The 18,858-nt window shown below is 39.1% G+C and overlaps 1 protein-coding gene across 1 annotated transcript in view; it reads right to left on the reverse strand.

Moving 5' to 3' along the window:
• dlg1b (discs large MAGUK scaffold protein 1b) overlaps positions 1–16,726 on the reverse strand; it is a 147,903-nt gene extending 131,177 nt beyond the window's left edge. Inside the window, exons 1-2 of the mRNA XM_016249289.1 lie at positions 16,030–16,726; positions 15,512–15,643 (exon numbers count right to left, since the gene is read on the reverse strand). Of these exons, the coding sequence (XP_016104775.1) occupies positions 15,512–15,643; positions 16,030–16,195 (298 nt within the window). The 5' untranslated portion in view covers positions 16,196–16,726. The remainder of the gene's footprint in view (positions 1–15,511; positions 15,644–16,029) is intronic.
• Between the last annotated feature and the right edge of the window lie 2,132 nt (positions 16,727–18,858).

Here is an 18,858-nt window from a genome sequence, read left to right on the forward strand (position 1 = left end):
ACTGTTTGAGAGAATGGCGTGCTGTGGTTGGCTATGCTGTTTCAACACTCGGCCGAGAGAGAAAATAGCAGAGGGATATAGCTCTTCTATGCATGTCAGAGATTGGGTAACAGGTCTGAAAATACATGTGGGATCACATGGAGCTACACAGCAATGAGAATAAATATTTTTATAATGCACACTGGTGGGGGTGATTCCCTCATCTCTGGTTTCCCTTTGAAATACTGAGTCCAGTGACTTCACAGCCCCTCTGAAAAACCACTGCAGGCTTGTAACTGGGCTCCCACTAGTGAGCATTTGTCCTATGACCATTAATCATTTTAATCTAGATTATTTTATGTAATGTTAGGGTACGTAATGCTTTTCATAAACATTTTTTGTTATACTGGTTCAAAGTCTGGATAGCAATAGCTTCTGTGCAAGCCTCAGGACATTAAAATCTTCATCCAATGTTCGGTCCGAATGCAATGATAGAATGTCCTATAACCGCCTGTCATCATATGTATCTGCATACCTCCACGCACCCAATAGGGAGAGTTTGGTGCATGGCTACTGTCCAGGCTAAGCCAGAGGGTGTTTAGCCAGTGTGGAGAAAGAAATTCAAATACCATTACAGAAGTGCAAGCCAAAATTCGAAGACTTGCCAAAATACACAGAGATGGACAATGGGGTGAAGCAAGGGTAAACACTGGCACTGTTTCTACAAGATTGAGGAATTTGATGGAATGTTTGGGTTTCAATTGATACGACAAACTTGCAGCATTTCTTCTCGACAGGCAAGCTCAACTTCAAGTTAAATCATTTTCTAATATGTTGGACCTTTTTATTGAAAGTAGCCTACTTTTACCTGTCAAGATATGTCTTTACTTTTTATAGACCCATGAAGCACAAAAGGGGCGTTTGTAAAGATGCTGTGACACTAGTAACGCAGAAACTGCATTCTCCACCTTTAAGGCTGGCCAGAAATAAAAAAACATTTGTCCCACAGACACGAAAGTTCTGGTTGGCTAAACGAATCCAGGATTTATTTCTTGAGATTAATCACTGTTCTTTCACTTGCCAGTTCCCCTGTGAGCCTTAGAGAAGCTAGAGGTTGTCACAGAATCCAACCATTTAACATCTGACTGACCTCTCAGTCATGCAACTACTCCCAAAATAAAACCACAACAAAAGGAAAACAAATACTGAGTCGGTTTACTGAAAACTAAAGACCGGAGTTATTCAGGTGAAATACAAGGACCTTTACTTCACCTTATTGAAAATATTGTTTTAATTTGTTTGATTGTTTGTTTGGTTTTTGAAAAACCATACAAGTGATCACTGATCACAGTTTTTTCTGACTCTGACTACCTGGAAATTGACATTTCTTAACATTAAGAAACTGACATTTTTATTTGTGTGCCAATGACTGACATTATTCCAAAGCATGTCTTGTTTATAACATGCAGTGGCATCTGATAGCAGATAACTACTGGTTATGTGACAACTCTTTAAAGTGTTAGAAAAAAAAAAGAATGGTAGAACACAAGATGTCAAGAGCAGCTTGAAACAACCTGTCCAAAAGTAGGGGGAAAATGAGAAAACAAAGCTATCTTATTGAAAACAATCTGGGACAAATAAATCAAAGGTTCTAATGACAGCATTTAGATTTTTCAATTGCTGAATCATCATTCATCAAACAAATTTAAAATGCATTATATAAGAGTGTGCGTTTATACAGCACTCTAGCCGAGTCAGCTGCATTATTTGAGCAAAACATTTCATAACTTCATTTGTAAATTTAATTGAAGCACATCAGGAAGCAGACCGTGAAAGACCCTCATTTGCAAACAAATCATTTATGTACAGTTATGCTGAACAAGTATAACTGACACATTTTGTATGTTTGTTAACAACCACTCGTGGGGTATTTAAACTTGGTACACACTCATTACACTTACACTTGGCCACATAATCCAGTCTCTGCAAATGGACATAAGTCTGACCTACTGCTCCTGCGCTATAGAATTATGATCAGAATTATTTTCCATAACGATGTTAATGCCGGCCAACAACTCTCTCAACGCCTCATGTGGCAATCGACACTTCAACCCCCTACACCCCAGCCCAAGCCCCTTCCTTATTGTTGCTACTGTATAGGGCCTTTCGCACCACGGGAACCTTTTCATAGTACCAGAACTAATTGTGGAACTACCCACTTTTTGGCGTTTTTTTGTGCGATTTTAGTACCGGACTACCTTTTCGAGAACCAAATCAGCTCTACTCTGGAGCAGGGTCTAACCAGCACAACTGGTACTAATTGTGACGCAAGTAGACATTGATTGGCCAAACACGTATGAAACCCCCCCCCCCCGCCATGATTTAAAACGCCGTGTAAACATACTGTAAACATTGTCAACTTATTTCGCAAGTATGGAGAACAGCAATAGATGGACGGACGCTGAAGTGCAGGCACTTGTAGCAAATGTAGCACTGCCAGTTGTCATTGGAGATTCTTAGTCCTCCTTTCCGTTCTTTCAATCGCTTTACGAATACGTCGACATTCCATGTCCATTATTGTGAAACCTGCGAGACACAACAAAAACATAGCTCTGATCACAGCGTCCTCCATCCTCCTGTTGTTAAAGTTGTTCTTCTTTGTTTCTGTTGTTGAATGCTGCGCACAAATAATGTCGCTGTCGACCGGCTTACGTCACTTCTTAGTACACACTGTCGGTGCGAATGCAACCCTTTAAATGGTACTGGGAAATAGCTTGCGCAAAATCATCTCAGTACTTTAGTACTGTACATTTAGTTCTGGAACTAAAGCGGTGCAAAAGGCCCTTATGTCCATCAAGTCATGGCGCCCTCACACCACACATCATGTTCTCACAAAGTGAAAGATATATTGCGGAGCTGACAGACAAGACAGAGCAGGTTTATGAACCATAGACTTGAAAAAAAAGTCTTAGCTTTACAATTGTCATTTTTTAAGAAATTCCAACTAATAAATACTGTTTTGTGGCTCTTTAATGTGTCATGTCAGATCGCTGTAGCACCTCAGTTCAAGCACCACATGAACCGATCACCTCTTTACTAGTTATTAGTATGAAATAAACATGAAAAGTAAGCGATTTATAAGCGATTTGATATGAGGCAATACCATTTATATCGATATACAGTAGTTTGATACGAGCGCATCTGAAAATATAGCGGAGGACACAGACTGAGCTGCTGCGGAGAAGCTGCATGATCCAATTTGTTCTAAACATGTGACAAGCTTCTTATTAAGGCCTTTAAAAACTGGTAAGACATAGTTTATAGTTTCGTTTTGCATATTAGTTTAAGCGACTCGGCCCGTCATATGCTCTGACAGAAAGGCTGCATGTGCCGCTGACAGAGACACTAGGCTACTCGCGCAGTTTAATGTGTTTAATTCTCCATCTGTAAATGTTAGAGAGCCATGGAAATATTTCCATTTTTCTGTCAGAAGTGCATGAGATTCTCAGCTAAACTTCAGAGACTTCAGTGAACGAGCGTCGCCACGCGCATGCATGCCAAACAGACAGAGCTCAATTCAATAGGAGCGCAATCATTCTGACTAAAATATACATTTCGCTGAAATATTTGTAGTTGGACAATAAATGTGACATGTAGAATTTTAAACCTACAAGGTCATATGCTCTGACAGAAAGGCTGCATGTGCTGCTGACAGAGACACTAGGCTACTCGCGCAGTTTAATGTGTTTGGCATGTGCTGTCTTCCTGAATGCATAACTTACATTTCACAGGTATATTCTCCATCTGTAAATGTTAGAGAGCCATGGAAATATTTCCATTTTTCTGTCAGAAGTGCATGAGATTCTCAGCTAAACTTCAGAGACTTCAGTGAACGAGCGTCGCCACGCGCATGCATGCCAAACAGACAGAGCTCAATTCAATAGGAGCGCAATCATTCTGACTAAAATATACATTTCGCTGAAATATTTGTAGTTGGACAATAAATGTGACATGTACAATTTTAAACCTACAAGCAGGGCCGTTTCTAGCCAATTTGATGCCCTAGGCGAAATCCCTATTGCCTCCCCCCCAAAAAAATATTATGGGGATCCAGTGGGGGCGGCAGTCATATTTCAGGGTGACCGTGCCACTCTTTATCACAACCCTGCTAAAAGGGCCAGTACATGCACTCATTGGCACCCCTTCAGCTGGTGGCTCCCTAGGCGACCGCCTAGCTCGCCTATGCCTAGAAACGGCCCTGCCTACAAGTAAGTCTATTTTTATGATAGCACTGACTGTAAAGTGACTGTAATGGGGTAATCAAAATAGCTTAACAATTCTGTATTTTTGTTCTCATTTATTTTCATTTTTAGTTTAGTGAATTTAACTTCCGCTTTAAAAGCCTTATTTCTGTTTTTAGATTGCAATGTTACAATGTAAGAATGAAATGTGATTTTAACCCTTTTTTTGCACATAATATAAAGGCTTATATGGTTACGTTCACATTATTTGTTTTGATAGCCTTTAATATGTATTGTTTTCTTGGACAACATTGGGTGGTAAGTGAAATATATATAAAATATAGATTTTTTAAATACAAAAACAAAATACGCAAATACTGAGATATACCGTATATCACAAATTGGCCAAAAAATACAGAGATACGAATTTTTGCCCATATTGCCCAGCCCTACTTGCTGCTAGGAAAGAATATTTCGTTGTCTACCTATTTCTACTTTGTATTTCCATTGTAGTTTGTATTTTTGATTGCACTTACTGGTAATTATAATAATTGCCGTCGGCTAAGAAGGAGCCTGTGTTATTTGCATTGCTCTCTATCTGCAACTTAAGTGCGAACTGTAGTTTCGATTTGAGCAATTGCCCTACTATAGGCTATTGGCTGTGCTAATTAGAAGACTGCCACAGCTGTTTTCACTTTAGTCTCTTAGATGGTGTATTTCTTTTATGTCTGTGCACTGACGCGGAAGCGTTCAGCCCTCATGCTCAGCCTCCTCGTGTGAAGACCGACGAGTATAAAGACCTGCGACTTCACCGAGCAACAAAACCGGCAACGCATTTAAGTAGGGGTGCTCCGATTGATTGGCTACCGATCACTATCGGCCAATAATCACATTGGGATGTTTGATCGGCGGTCTCTAAAAAGGCCGATCTCAAAAAACCGATCTCAAGCTGATGACATGCAGCGGCACCATCTCAGTCTCTGTCAAATGCGGGTAAAATAATTATAATGCTGAAGGTGAGGTACACACCTTAATATTTCTTCATCAAATAACTTAAAGTAATTTGAAAACCTTGCATTAAATAAATTGCATTACTTTTTAATTCTTGCCAGTGTTTAACCATTCAGCGCTCGCGCGCTCTCCTGGAGACTGAACGCTCATGCACACTCGCAGCGCACACACATAATGCCAGGTTTACATTACTCAGTTTGAAGTGCGTACACCGAGTGGCTGAACTAGGTATTGCAGTCAAAATTCTAAATATTGGAGAGGGGTTTTTTTCCACCCGGCCCCTCCTCCTCAGACTTGACCTATTCATAGCGAAAACCATCGAACGAGTTGTTTTCAACCAGGTATCATTCTTTCTTTCACAGAACAACAACCTGGACGCTAACCAGTCAGGTTTCAGGAGTGGCCATTCAACGGAGACTGCACTACTGTCAGTCACGGAAGCCGTACGGATTGCAAAAGCTGATTCCTAATCATCAGTTCTTATTCTGCCGGATCTATCAGTTCTTATTCTGCTAGATATATCTGCTGCTTTTGACATGGTCAATCATCAGATCATCCTGTAGGCCCTCTCATCACTGGGCATCACAGGGATTCCACTTCACTGGTTTGAATCCTATCTCACTGGTAGGTCTTTCAGGGTGGCCTGGAGAGGGGAGGTATCCAAAGCACATCAACTGTTCACTGGGGTTCCTCAGGGATCAGTTCTTGGACCCCTCCTCTTCTCCATATACACTACATCACTGTGTCCCATCATACAGGCACATGGCTTCTCCTACCATTGCTATGCTGATGACACACAGCTCTATCTCTCATTTCAACCAGATGATCCAACGGTAGCTGCACGGATCTCAGGCTACCTGGCGGACATCTCGGCATGGATGAAAGAACATCACCTACAGCTAGGGCTGCAGGGGTGTGAAGTAACGAATTACAAATACTCACGTTACAGTAATTAATTAGTTTTTATCAGTAATTGTACTTTGAGTAGTTAAAAAATTGTGTACTTTTACTTTCACTTGAGTACATTTTAAGTGATGTATCAGTACTTTTACTCCGCTATTTTCCTCCGTTTGTGGTCGTTACATGCTTATTTTAATTTTATTTTTATCCATCAACGTGATTGGATGGGCAGATATTAATAGGTCTCGTGACTTTCGGCAAATCAAATTGTGCATAGAAAACTTTAACCGCCAACTGTTTATAATGGCTGCTGGAAGCGCATTCTTCAAGCATCAATTCAGTCGCATCTTCCTCTAACTTAATATGTTAAGGTAAATTTCGGATTTCTGCTTAATAAATTATTTGTATATAGGCTATGCTTGCCTATCTACACGGCCTGAAATTTGGTGTGAGGTTGCGGGTATTGTGTACAGTGTTAAGTGTTAACTCACGCAAGTACCACGTTCGGTAAATTCCCACTCACTTATGAGATGCGCGATCTGCACTGCCTCGTCTCTCTCTCACGTGCATTCTGCAGCAGTCACTTGGATATGTCGTTGTTGCTTGTGGAACTTGTTGACTTTTGATGAGTTTAAGTGCGTGAAGAGCGCTGTGAAAAAGTGTGTTGGAAACACAAATTGAGGACCAATCTGCACCTTATTGATGACCCGTGGCGTTAATATACTGAATCTGTGCCAGCGCGTGATGCAATAAAACTGCAGCTCGTTAATAAACTTTTTTTTTTTATCCATTTTGTACAATCCGCCTTTAATTAGCAAGTGCACTCGCGCATAAACAATTTTCAAGTTCAACACTTTTTGTTCCGTTCAGTTGTGGATGCTGCTGATTCACCGAGACCGCCGCAGCTCAGCAAAGAGACATGCGTGTGTGTGTGTTTTCCTATGAAAAAGTTTCCCAAGAAACACTTCGCTATTTAATGCATTTTTCCTTACAAATTGTATTATCAGCATAACAATTCTAGTAAATGTGTAAAAGGTATGGCATGATGCCATCCTTCTATAACAATGTGAATTTATGTTAAAATTGTAACAAATTATCAAGTTTAGTTATTCTTATTTCTTTATTGCAAAACTGGCACCATTTTGGAGAGAAATGGGCTGAGAATAACTTTCATCTTTTATTCAACTGAATACTGTTTCTGTGCTGTTTTGATGTATTTGAAAGAGTTGGCAGTCAAAATTAAAACTGCGCAAAGATATTCTTCATTCTTTATGACAAACAAGATAATGTGAATTACAGAATGTACAACGTTTTTAAAATATATAAATTGTGGTGTACAGCTTTTATTATGAGAGGGTAGAATCCACAGCTCAGTACTCACTACTCAATACTCATGAGTACTTTTAAATAGGCTACACTTTTACTCTTTTACTCTTACTCAAGTCGTTTTTTTGGACAAGTACTTTCACTCTACTCGCACTACATTTTTTGGAAGGTAATGGTACTTTTACTTGAGTATATTTTACGATAAATCGCATGCGATATTTAACGCGCATCTTGTCAGAAAGCCAGTTCTGTCCCTAATATATTCCCAAATTGTAAGTGGCTTTGGATAAAAGTGTCTGCAAAATGACTAAATGAAAATGTAAGGAATGAACATCAGAAGGCATCTTGTTTTAACGTAGAAAGACATCAATACACACCATTTTTTAAGTTCAAGTCCACCAACGTTAATCTACTCTCCTATCTGGTTTGTCTGTCAGACAAAATGGCAGATTCAGCGTTATGATTGGTCAGATCGTCTGTCAATCAAACTCCCTGCAAAGGGTCAATTACATCTTGAGTTTTGCTTAGGTGTGGATGGTGGTGATTCCAAATTTCTTTATGCTGGTATAGGAGGAGTAAAGTTTCCATATGTAGCCTGAACAATCAGATGCATTTACACTTGGTCGCGTTGTCTTGTGGTGTCTTCAACCAGTTTCCAATAGTAAGTTAATTGACAGTCAAATATGATTTTTAGAATTAATATTTTTCCTTGAGAAGGTCTGATGAATTCATATTTCTCAAATGTACTTTGCAATTTTAACTGCAAATCAAACATTGTATGAAGAAAACATCAAACTAAAGGGCTAAATACAAACAGTTTTCTAACTAACTACTGGGGAAAATTGAGAAATCTCATTTCATCTGGATAGGAGAGTCTGAGATTATGACGCATGTTTTTATAATGATTTTCACATGTATTTTTACCTTCATCGAACACCGTAACTAACTACAGCTAAATTTCTCATTGTGCTGCTCTGTGCACTTTTTTGTCAAATTTGAGTAAAATAACAGTTGGTGTCTACATACTGTTGGAATCCCATTTGACAAAAAGGTCTGATTGTTCACAGAATACTCAGAAAGGCCACTGGGGCAGCCGTGTGAGGTACGATCATCATCTTAATTAATTAATCCCCTTAATAATGTACGTAATGTAATTATTATTATCACATATATAAATTGTTCATCTGAATGAGTTTTGTGACACAAATGTCCAGAGCACATTACCTTCTGTATATTCCCCACAGGCCATAACCAGACACAGAAATCCCAATCAGTGTATGAAACTGCAGATGGCCTCTATTAATAATTAATAATAACCCAAACATCACTGGAAAACTAATCCCATTCAAATGTGCTGAAAAGCATCTCTCAAATCAAGCCTTTAATTCTAAGATCATTACATCTGTTTGTTCTATCATAAGCAGTACAAACAACAACATGGCCGTCCTCAAGCTTTTGTTCAGCCAGGACAAAACATGCATATGATGAAAGAAAGTAAAGGAGTTTAAGTTTGATCTTTAATCTGGTCTCTGGGGCAAAACAGTTTGGCATCAGATAGTTATGACTGAACCAAATTACTAATAAGCATGCAATTCTGAGGTACACAGAGTTTTAATCACTGTTTGAGAATCAGCTATTAAGAGGTTAATACAGAATGTTCTACTTTGCCCTTAGTATAATACCAGTGTCATTATGAGGGGTTCTGTTTATTCATGTCAGTTCAGTGACCCCATCCATGCTCTGCGAGTACACAATGTGCATGATAAAAATGGAGCTCTTTTAATCTCTGCCTATTTTAGTAGTACTACAATGAAACATAAAACCTGCTGTTAATACAAAGGGTCTTGTTTCGCACAAAATCTTTATATCATCAGCTCAAACGTGTTCAGAACTATCAGAAAACACAAGCTGTATCAGACAATATAGTAATTTAAAATTAAGCCCATTTATAAAGTCCACAATGATCAATGGAACAATCACAAATAAATCTGATAGAGATTAAGTGAGTGACGTGACATGTGGCCAAGTATGGTGACCCATACTCGGAATTAGTGCTCTGCATTTATCCCATCCAAAGTGCACACACACAGCAGTGAACACACACACACCGTGAACACACACAGTGGGTGAACACAAAAGCAGTGGGAAGCCATTTATGCTGCGGCTCCCAGGGAGCAGTTGGGGGTTCGGTGCCTTACTCAAGGGCACCTCAGCCGTGGTATTGAAGATGGGAGAGAGCACTGTACATTCACCCCCCCACTTACAATCCCTGCCGGTACGAGCCTCAAACCTGCAACCTTTGGGTTACGAGTCCAACTCTCTAACCATTAGGCCATGACTTCCCCACAGATTAGAACTATTTATGATCTTTCACAACTAAAGTTTAACAAGACTGAATATAATAAAGGTCCACAATGATCAATGGAACAATCACAAATAAATCTGATATAGATTAGAATTTACAACTATTAGGACTATATAGCGGAGGACACAGACTGAGCTGCTGTGGAGAAGCTGCATGATCCAATTTGTTCTAAACATGTAACAAGCTTCTAGGGATATGCCGGTATCAAATTTTCATGTTGCGATTAATTGCTAATGCTTTTATCACGGTATACGGTATTATCACGATATTGGAACTTAGTTTTAAAAAAGTGCTCTCATAATACAGTATAACAGGTTTAATAACTATTCTTATAAAAAAAATAACTGAACATTTAAACGCAATAAAGCAATACAGAAAAATGTATAGAGTTAAAAGTTTTACACAGATTAAAGTGCAAAAGAACTATAAAGACCAATAGGTATCACTTTACAATAAGACCTCATTAGTTAACCTTAGTTAATGCATTAACATTCACAATAGCTACATTTGCTACAGAAGTTATTAATCTTTGTTTAAAAACTACAAGTCTTAGTTCATGTTAGCTCATTAAATAACACAGTTGCAACTTTCGATTTTAACAACGTGTTATTAAATATTGGAATACCTAAGATTAATGAATGTTCAGAAGAATTTTTCATTGGCAGTTTATGTTAACTAATGAATTAACTAATGTTAACTAATGAAGCCCTAATGTAAAGTGTGACCGAACAATAAAGAATCAAAACACTTTCAAACAATATCTAGGGCATGTTGTAGTCCAGATTAAAATGTAAAAAAAGTTTGAAAATAAATAGCCTATTAAGTCTAAATATTTAACTATTTGGCGCTGTGATAAACATCATAGCAAATACACAAATCTGAATGGCTGTTTAGATCATTTAAACACGATTCAGAAACAGAAAGTAGTGCAGCTGCTTTATTTACAGGGTTTCCGGGGTAATGGCTGCATTTAAATGAATTATTATTATTATTATTTCTGCAGTTCAGCGCCATCTGCTGTCAGAGACTGACAGTGCGCTTTCATCCAGAGCGTCTCTCACATGTTCCGCAATGTGCTTCTCATCCACGCTTATTTACATCAGAGTGTGCAGGCGTCTTTCACGCAGCATATAGCTGTGTTGTGCATTTTGACCAGTTGATGGAAAAAGTATTCTTAAAATGCATTCAAAATTCTGAATAATTTGTTATATATAATTATTCACGGTATTTAGAAGAGCCCACTCATCCAGAGCGTCTCTCACATGTTCCGCCATGTGCTTCTCATCCACGCTTATTTACATCAGAGTGCGCAGGCGTCTTTCACGCAGCATATAGCTGTGTTGTGCATTTTGACCAGTTGATGGAAAAAGTATTCTTAAAATGCATTCAAAATTCTGAATAATTTGTTATATATAATTATTCACGGTATTTAGAAGAGCCCACGATAACAATATCGTGCATATTCATTACCGTGATATATCGCAGTACCGAATACCGGCACAAGTCAACAAACTTCACATTAAGGCATTTAAAAACAAGACATGGTAAGACATAGTTTAGTTTCGCATATTAGTTTAAGCAGCTTGGCCCGTCATATGCTCTGACAGAAAGGCTGCATGTGCTGCTGACAGAGACACTAGGCTACTCGCGCTGTTTAATGTGTTTGGCATGTGATGTCTTCCTGAATGCATAACTTACATTTCACAGGTATATTCTCCATCTGTAAATGTTAAAGTCATGGAAATATTTCAAATTTTCTGTCAGAAGTGCAGGAGCCTTCTGCTTTGGGATTCTCAGCTAAACTTCAGACTTCAGTGAACGAGCGCCGCCGCACGCATGCACGCCAAACAGACAGAGCTCAGTTAAATAGGAGAGCAATAATTCTGACTAAAATATACATTTCGCTGAAATATTTGTAGTTGGACAATAAATGTGACATGTAGAATTTTAAACCTGCAAGTAAGTCTGTTTTTATGATAGCACTGACTGTAAAGGGGTAATCAAAATAGCCTAACAACTCTGTGCTTTTGTTATTTATTTTCATTTTTAGTTTAGTGAATTTAACTTCTGCTTTAAAAGCCTTATTTTTGTTTTTAGATTGCAATGTTAGAATGAAATGTGATTTTAACCCTTTTTTGCACAAAATATAAAGGCTTACATGGTTACATTTAGTGCTGGGCGGTATACCGGTTCAACCGGTGTTTATTTTTGTTATGATATGAATTTTTTAAATACCACAATATGTCGCTTAAACAACGTTCGGAACGCGACACTGTTTGAAAGGGGTCCCTTTTCACTGTGGTGAGGGAACAGCTGTATGTGTTACTAAGCGTGAAAGTTCCGAAACTGAAGCTGTAGAACTAATAGAACGTGATGACAAAGAAGAACTCATCCACAATATCCACATTGACTGCCACAAATATCCACCGCCCCTGCCATCAGCTCCCGCGTCTCACACACACACAAGCGCGACTTTAGCACTAGATTTAGCAACTTTCAGACCCTTTTAGCGGCTTTTTTCCATAGAATATTCATACTGACAAACCTAGCGACTTTTTTGGATAAACCTTAGCTATGGTTCAGTTGTAAGATTTCACCAGTGCTGTCCCATGAACGTGAGGTCTGACTTTCCAGGAGAAGTGTCACCTCTCTCGGCGTCTGTTTTGTGCAGTGAGCGGCAGAGAAGCAGCGCATTCAGTTGGCTGCACCGCAGCCGACTCGTCAATAAATGAGTACAAAACAGCGTTTCCTAGCACCTGTCGCTTACTGATTGTTTGGAATTATAAATATGAACGTAGTTTGTCTGTTAATAGCACATGCACTTTTTTCTTTGTTGTTTTTTTTAGTTTGTTACTCAGACGCAGGCATTGCGCTGCATGAGAAAAAGTAGTAATATAGCCAAAACAACCGTATCTTTAGTGTAGATGCATGTTGATTTTATCAGACGATGCCGCGATTATAAATGAGAGTGACTCCTGGTTAACATGTATTAAAAGGGGTTGTGTTTAGTCACTATTTAGTGTGGTATTTTTTGACAATATTCACTCATCATGACAGTAAAATAGGGCATTCTAAGTCAATATACTGCAGTATTTCCTCTCTCAATCAGTAGAAAATATGGTTAACACCCGGTCATGCATGGAAAAAAATACCATCATGTACCGTGAAACCAGTATAATTTTGAAAAATACCGTGATATAAATGTTTTTTTTTTTTAAATACAGAGATAAGAATTTTTGCCCATATCGCCCAGCCCTATTCCATAGCGGAGACGACTGTTACAGTTTATCGGAGACGAACCCTCTCTGTTGAGCCAGTCAAAACAGAGGTGTAACTATCAGCCGATTCCCAGGTTTCTCTGAGTCTCATGTTCACTTTTGTCTCTGCGGAATGAGATCTGTGGTAAGGCAGCCCTTAAACAGTGTGCTGTATTGACGTCCGATTAACAGACCTCTGCAGCCACAGGATAGAATTTCCGCACTTCACCAAGCCTGCCGAATCTCTTTAACTCAGACACATGTCTTCATTATCTGATGGCTCATTTAGAGACTTTGGAATGCTAATGCTTTCTGTAGATAATTAATACAATTATTGTGATGATCAACTTCGGAAATTACAATCATTTACAGCACCACAATCAGCACATGAGGAAATAATTAAAAACTATAATATAGCTCAGTTGATGTTTTTTTTAGCTGGTTTGATGCTCGCCAAAATGATTACAATGTGCTTTAGGAGATGCTTTCTATCTACTTGAGGAAGTGATTTTAATCCATTACATATTCTGTTTCAGACAGGACCTCTGAATAAAGATTAGGAAAAGATATTGGCCTGCCTGCCTGCCTGCCTGCCTGCGTGATATCAAATTCACCACTCCAGCTCTTTATGAAGCACTAAGAGCTTTTTAAAAAAGGTTCTTCCGTGTGTGAATAAAACCTGGCCATTATCTACTTTAGATAATGTCATTTCATCTTTAGTCTCATTTTCAAAACAATTACCTAGGAACTCACGAGGCAGGTAGGTTCTGTCAAGGGTAAACCTGGTCTATCTTGTGACCCACATTTTGCATGCAGGAGGAGACCTGCCCTGCTCTGGTTAACTCTTCTTCTCTGCAGGGAGGGATCTTAAGGCTTTAATCGTTGAGATACATGCACCGAGTCAGCAGCGATGCTCTCTCTCAGAGAAACCATCATAAATCATCAGCCTACAGATTAGGACTAGGGTAATCATGTCAACAGACGGATTACATTTTGTTTGTCCTTTAGAATACATATCTGAAGAAAAGTCAAATTGGAAACGGTCACTCCAATGCATTTTTCATTAGCGGCGCTCTTAAGAACACGTGCATGTGGGACATATATGAGAAGAGGGATTTCTGCACGCGACTGTGTGAACGTGAATGACGCTATGCATGAGAGTGATTGCACATGTATGGTGTATGAACTTAGCAATGCTGAGCACAAACATTCATCATGGCAGCTCAGGGTAAGATGGTTTTCTGAGAACAGTGCTGAGACACACAATACTGCGTAGCACTTTGGCCTGGACAATGGAAGCAAATATTTACAGCTTGTCGTCTTGTGATATGCAATTAAAATATCTGTTACATTCCCTCATCTATTACTAAGTTTTTCTGCTTTTTACAAAACGAGTACATTACAAACTGGCTTTTCAAACTGAATGCAAGACACATAAGTGAAATCATTCACAAAGAGGAAGCATACCAGACTTTGTCCTAAAACATGTGACCATTTCAGTAGACAAATCTAAAACATGTAACAAAGCATACCTTAACTAATACTCTTCACTTTCAGCCACTAAAGCAAAAGCTTCCATGTTTTTTTTTCTAAAGAATAGGAAGCAGAGGATGATGTTATTAAAGGAAGCCTCCACACCTTGAGTGTCAAACACAGAGAGTCACTGGCACATGGCCAGTCAAACCCCTGAGAAACTCAAACAGGCTGTTCAGCATTCCTCGTGGTTGCCTTTCTCGCCTAGTTTGCAATGGCTGGCCTAAGAGAATTAAGAAACACTATATTGCAGCTCCTCAATCAAACAATTCAGATAAGATTTAATTATACAAGAACATCCTAAAATCATATTTTAGATGATTGTTTATACTTAACATAAATATGAACACAGCTTCAAAGTATTTATTCCAAATTTACCATTGACAGCAGTGCTTCAGGTACTGTTTAGACAATATATGAATAGACAGGAAAGCTGTTAAAGTCAAGAAACAAAGTTAAATGCTTTAGTATCATGGTCACCTAGATGTCGGTAAGTTCTCGCCCCTCTGAAAGTGGAGGCAATGGTAACTAAATGTCAGTATAGCTTGAGTAACACATACCCGATTGGCTTTTAACTACTCAACACCACTGTGCAACAACAAGCACCCACCAAACATTTGGAGGGAAAATGTCACAACCTCCTCAGACACCCCATGAATGAAAAACTGATACTGATTATTTCCTACAGTGCTCACAACAAGTTTAGTCACTTGTCTTGTGTCACCCTATATGTAAAAACGAAATTTAAAGTAACATTAGATAGATAGATAGATAGATAGATAGATAGATAGATAGATAGATAGATTTCAAGCAACTCATGGCGATAAATAGTAGCTCTCACAGCATGACACAGTACTTTCATTATTACTAGGCCAGTGCTGAATGACACATTGTAGTACCTATAAGCGCTTGGAAGAGGTTACTCTGGAAGATGTCAATGACTCTCTGGATGGAGATTCTCAGCTGTCTGTCTTCAGTGTTACTGAGTTTTGACCGGTATTCCTCCAGCAGTAAAAGAGCCCTCTGTGCATCTATACAGGGCAGACGGAAAGTTTATGAATTACATAATAACACAATACTGCAGCAGACAGCATAACGCGAAATATCTCAAACTCGTTTCTACGTCATGCGTAAATAAAGCTTAAATAAGGCATAAATGACTTTACTGTAAGTTTTAAAACCTATGTAGTGTAGACTGGACGAAACAAAAATGACAGTCCTCATTTCCCAAAAAAAAAAAGTCGAGTTTATATTCAGTTACCTTGAGATAAAGCTCGATAAACGACAATATCTTACATTTTTACAGTGTGAAATTGTTCAGATAAGCCGTGAGTGAGTAGTGAGTTACCAACTACAATGCCAGACTGTATAAAAGTATATCCGCGTTTTAATGAGAGTTTTCTCACGTTTATCTCACCTTTTTTCCTTACTGGCATGTTTCGCTTGGGCTCTTGCACGATAACAAATCCAGCAGAGCTCGCGACCGAAATTAACAATAGGCTACACGCGATATTAAAACGCTCCTCACCCAACACGAGTCCGTCCAGAGTGTCTAAGAGGAGCAAGTCAGACGCAGTTGGCATGAAACTCAAATGTTTATCCGGTAAACATGGGGATGGTTCAGGCTGATATGAAAATGAGCCGTTGGGTTTTAGAGTAGAGCGAGAGCTGCACTTCTTCGACCTGACAGTCGCACGACACCACAGAATTGAGCTTTACTCTACTGACAGCCCTGCGCTTCCATTCAAAAGACACACAGACGCTACGACTCAGCCTCCACCGCCAATCTGCTCCGCGTCTGCGGGGGGGAAACTGAACATATGTCGCCGCCAGTTGCAGGAGGGCTTCCAAAAACTCCCCAAACTGCAAATATACACCTCCCTGCCGTGCGCTTGCAAGGGCTCAGTGTGAACACAAGCGATTCAAATCCTCACGTCCACAGTTTGCTACATTCTTCTTTGCCTTCGGTGCAATGAGGATTGTTTTCCTAAACGTCAAACTTCTTTCGTTATCTCCTCCTCTTTTTTTTCCTTCCTATGTGTCAGAAATTCCAAACTTTCCTCCAAAATGGCGTCCCAGGGTTGGAAGAATGTCACGTGATTATAGACCCTACCCTTGACCGCCCAATCATGGACCGAGCTACCTTTCAGCTCAGGGTTGGGAAGGTGAGACTTGACACTATCTTAAAGGAGACTCACTAACTCAAGCAGGCAAGTGGTATAAACAAGGGTCCATATGAGGAAATGGGCTCTTACATACCTGGCAATAAAAACTCATTCTGATTCTGATTCTTCTGACAAGTTAATGCGGGACATGTTATGATTTAACATTGCTTTGCTTTTCAATCCAAATGAAACATTCACGAGTATGACTACACCTGCTTTGACTTACCAATCCGCCACCAAGAAGTTGTAGTGGCTGTTCACGTGGAAGCTCAACTGAGGGGGCATTATGTAAAGCCACCCAGAACCTGATCTTGAGATGCGGCTGCACAAAGTTCTCGGTGTTAATCCAGGAGTTTAATGTTCAACCCTATGGGTGGGTGTGTGTGTGTGTGTATATATAATTTACTATATTTTATAATACAAAAATTGCACATTTATTTGTGCATTTGTTGCTAAATGCTGCATGCATAAAAAATCAACAGTGAAATAACCTAAACCAAGTTAATGTATTAATATTCTCACGTATTAATGTTTTTCTATCCCAGAACGCACAATTAAGGTTGTCTGACACCACAAACACTCAATGAATCAGCCTCTGATATGGTTCAGATGTATCAAATCTGACATATATCGACACACACAACCAAAGCAGTGGCCCAGATTGGAATGTAGTCATGATAAAAAAGAGGATTTTATTTTTAGATGGTCATGTTTTATGAATGATCCTCTCTGGTCTTGAAGAGGCTACCTCCTCCTTGCCACAGTATACAAGAGCAGTCAGGTTTGCATTGTATCTTATGAACATTATTGATTCGCTATGAGTATTTATTTAGATTTTGCCTTTAGGCCAGCGTATCAATCTTGGTGACAGACGTGCATGCTTTGTGTACAGGTTCTTGGGAGTCTGGCATTTTTGTGGAACTTTTCATATTTTCATTTGTTTAAATTGTGTTGTTTTAGTTTCATGTTAATGAACTGTGTCAATGTAATCAACATGTATTACCATTTGAGACATTTAGGCATATTCTCTGTGACAGAATGTGGATCTGTAAGCAATATGACATTGGCACTTCCCAGCACATGTCCATCCCGTCTGGCTCTCTCATACCGAACAGTGATTATAGCAGCTGTTTTTGCTGTCATCTCTGGACAAAATGCTCACAATTAATCTTGGCATAAATCAGGATTTTGGCAGCAGATTTGGTAAGCGTAATGACACGAAATTCTGTCAACAACAAGAGAAATAAAACTAAAATGGTGTAGGATTTTCTCTGGGCAGTTAGTGCTGCATATATGAAATCATTTGCTTAGTTGTTTTTGCTTTGTCACCAATAATGATAATGTGATTCTGTTATGTTGCTGCATTGAAGTCATTATTAGCAGTATTGCTCATTTTATTATAATCAATCTTTTCAGTATTATGATAATCGTTCAGCAGCATGGCATGTAATTTGATTTTATTCTCTTAATGTGATGATGGCCTATTAAACAAATCCCAGCCTGTAAACAGATAATTCTCTGGCATAATTTCAATGGGCTGTCAGAATGCCAGGACATGATCGATCCAGAGTAACAGCTTATCTTTCATTTGTGCTGCATCTCAGTACATCAAAGGTACTCTCCCCATGAGAAATGTTAGTCGTAATGCCAACACTTGACGTTTCCAATGATGATTATGTTGTGATTCCCTGAGAAGTCAAATTTAGTGATTCTACATGCACATTTAAATGGATTAATTTTGAAACATCATCATTTAATGCCAGAGCATTCATCTGGGGATCCTTAAAAGTCCTGCCGGGGACCATGAAGGGATAAATAAAACTTGTAAGAAATAAAAAAACCTCCAAACTTCTTGTACTATGTCGCAGGGATGCTGGAGCCTATTCCTGTTTCTCAGCACATAATCCAGGGAAACATGGATGAATGCACATTCACACTCTCTGGAAATTTCTTGCCTCCAGTTCACCTATCCTGCATGTCTTTGGATTGTAGGAGAAATCAAGAGCTTCTGGAGGAAACCCATGCCAACACGGGGAGAACATGCAAACTCCAGCCAGAATGTATAATATAAAACACTGTTA

This window comes from Sinocyclocheilus grahami, unplaced genomic scaffold (genome assembly GCF_001515645.1).
Source record: "Sinocyclocheilus grahami isolate Dianchi unplaced genomic scaffold, SAMN03320097.WGS_v1.1 scaffold919.1, whole genome shotgun sequence".
In the NCBI taxonomy this organism is placed as follows: Eukaryota; Metazoa; Chordata; class Actinopteri; order Cypriniformes; family Cyprinidae; genus Sinocyclocheilus; species Sinocyclocheilus grahami.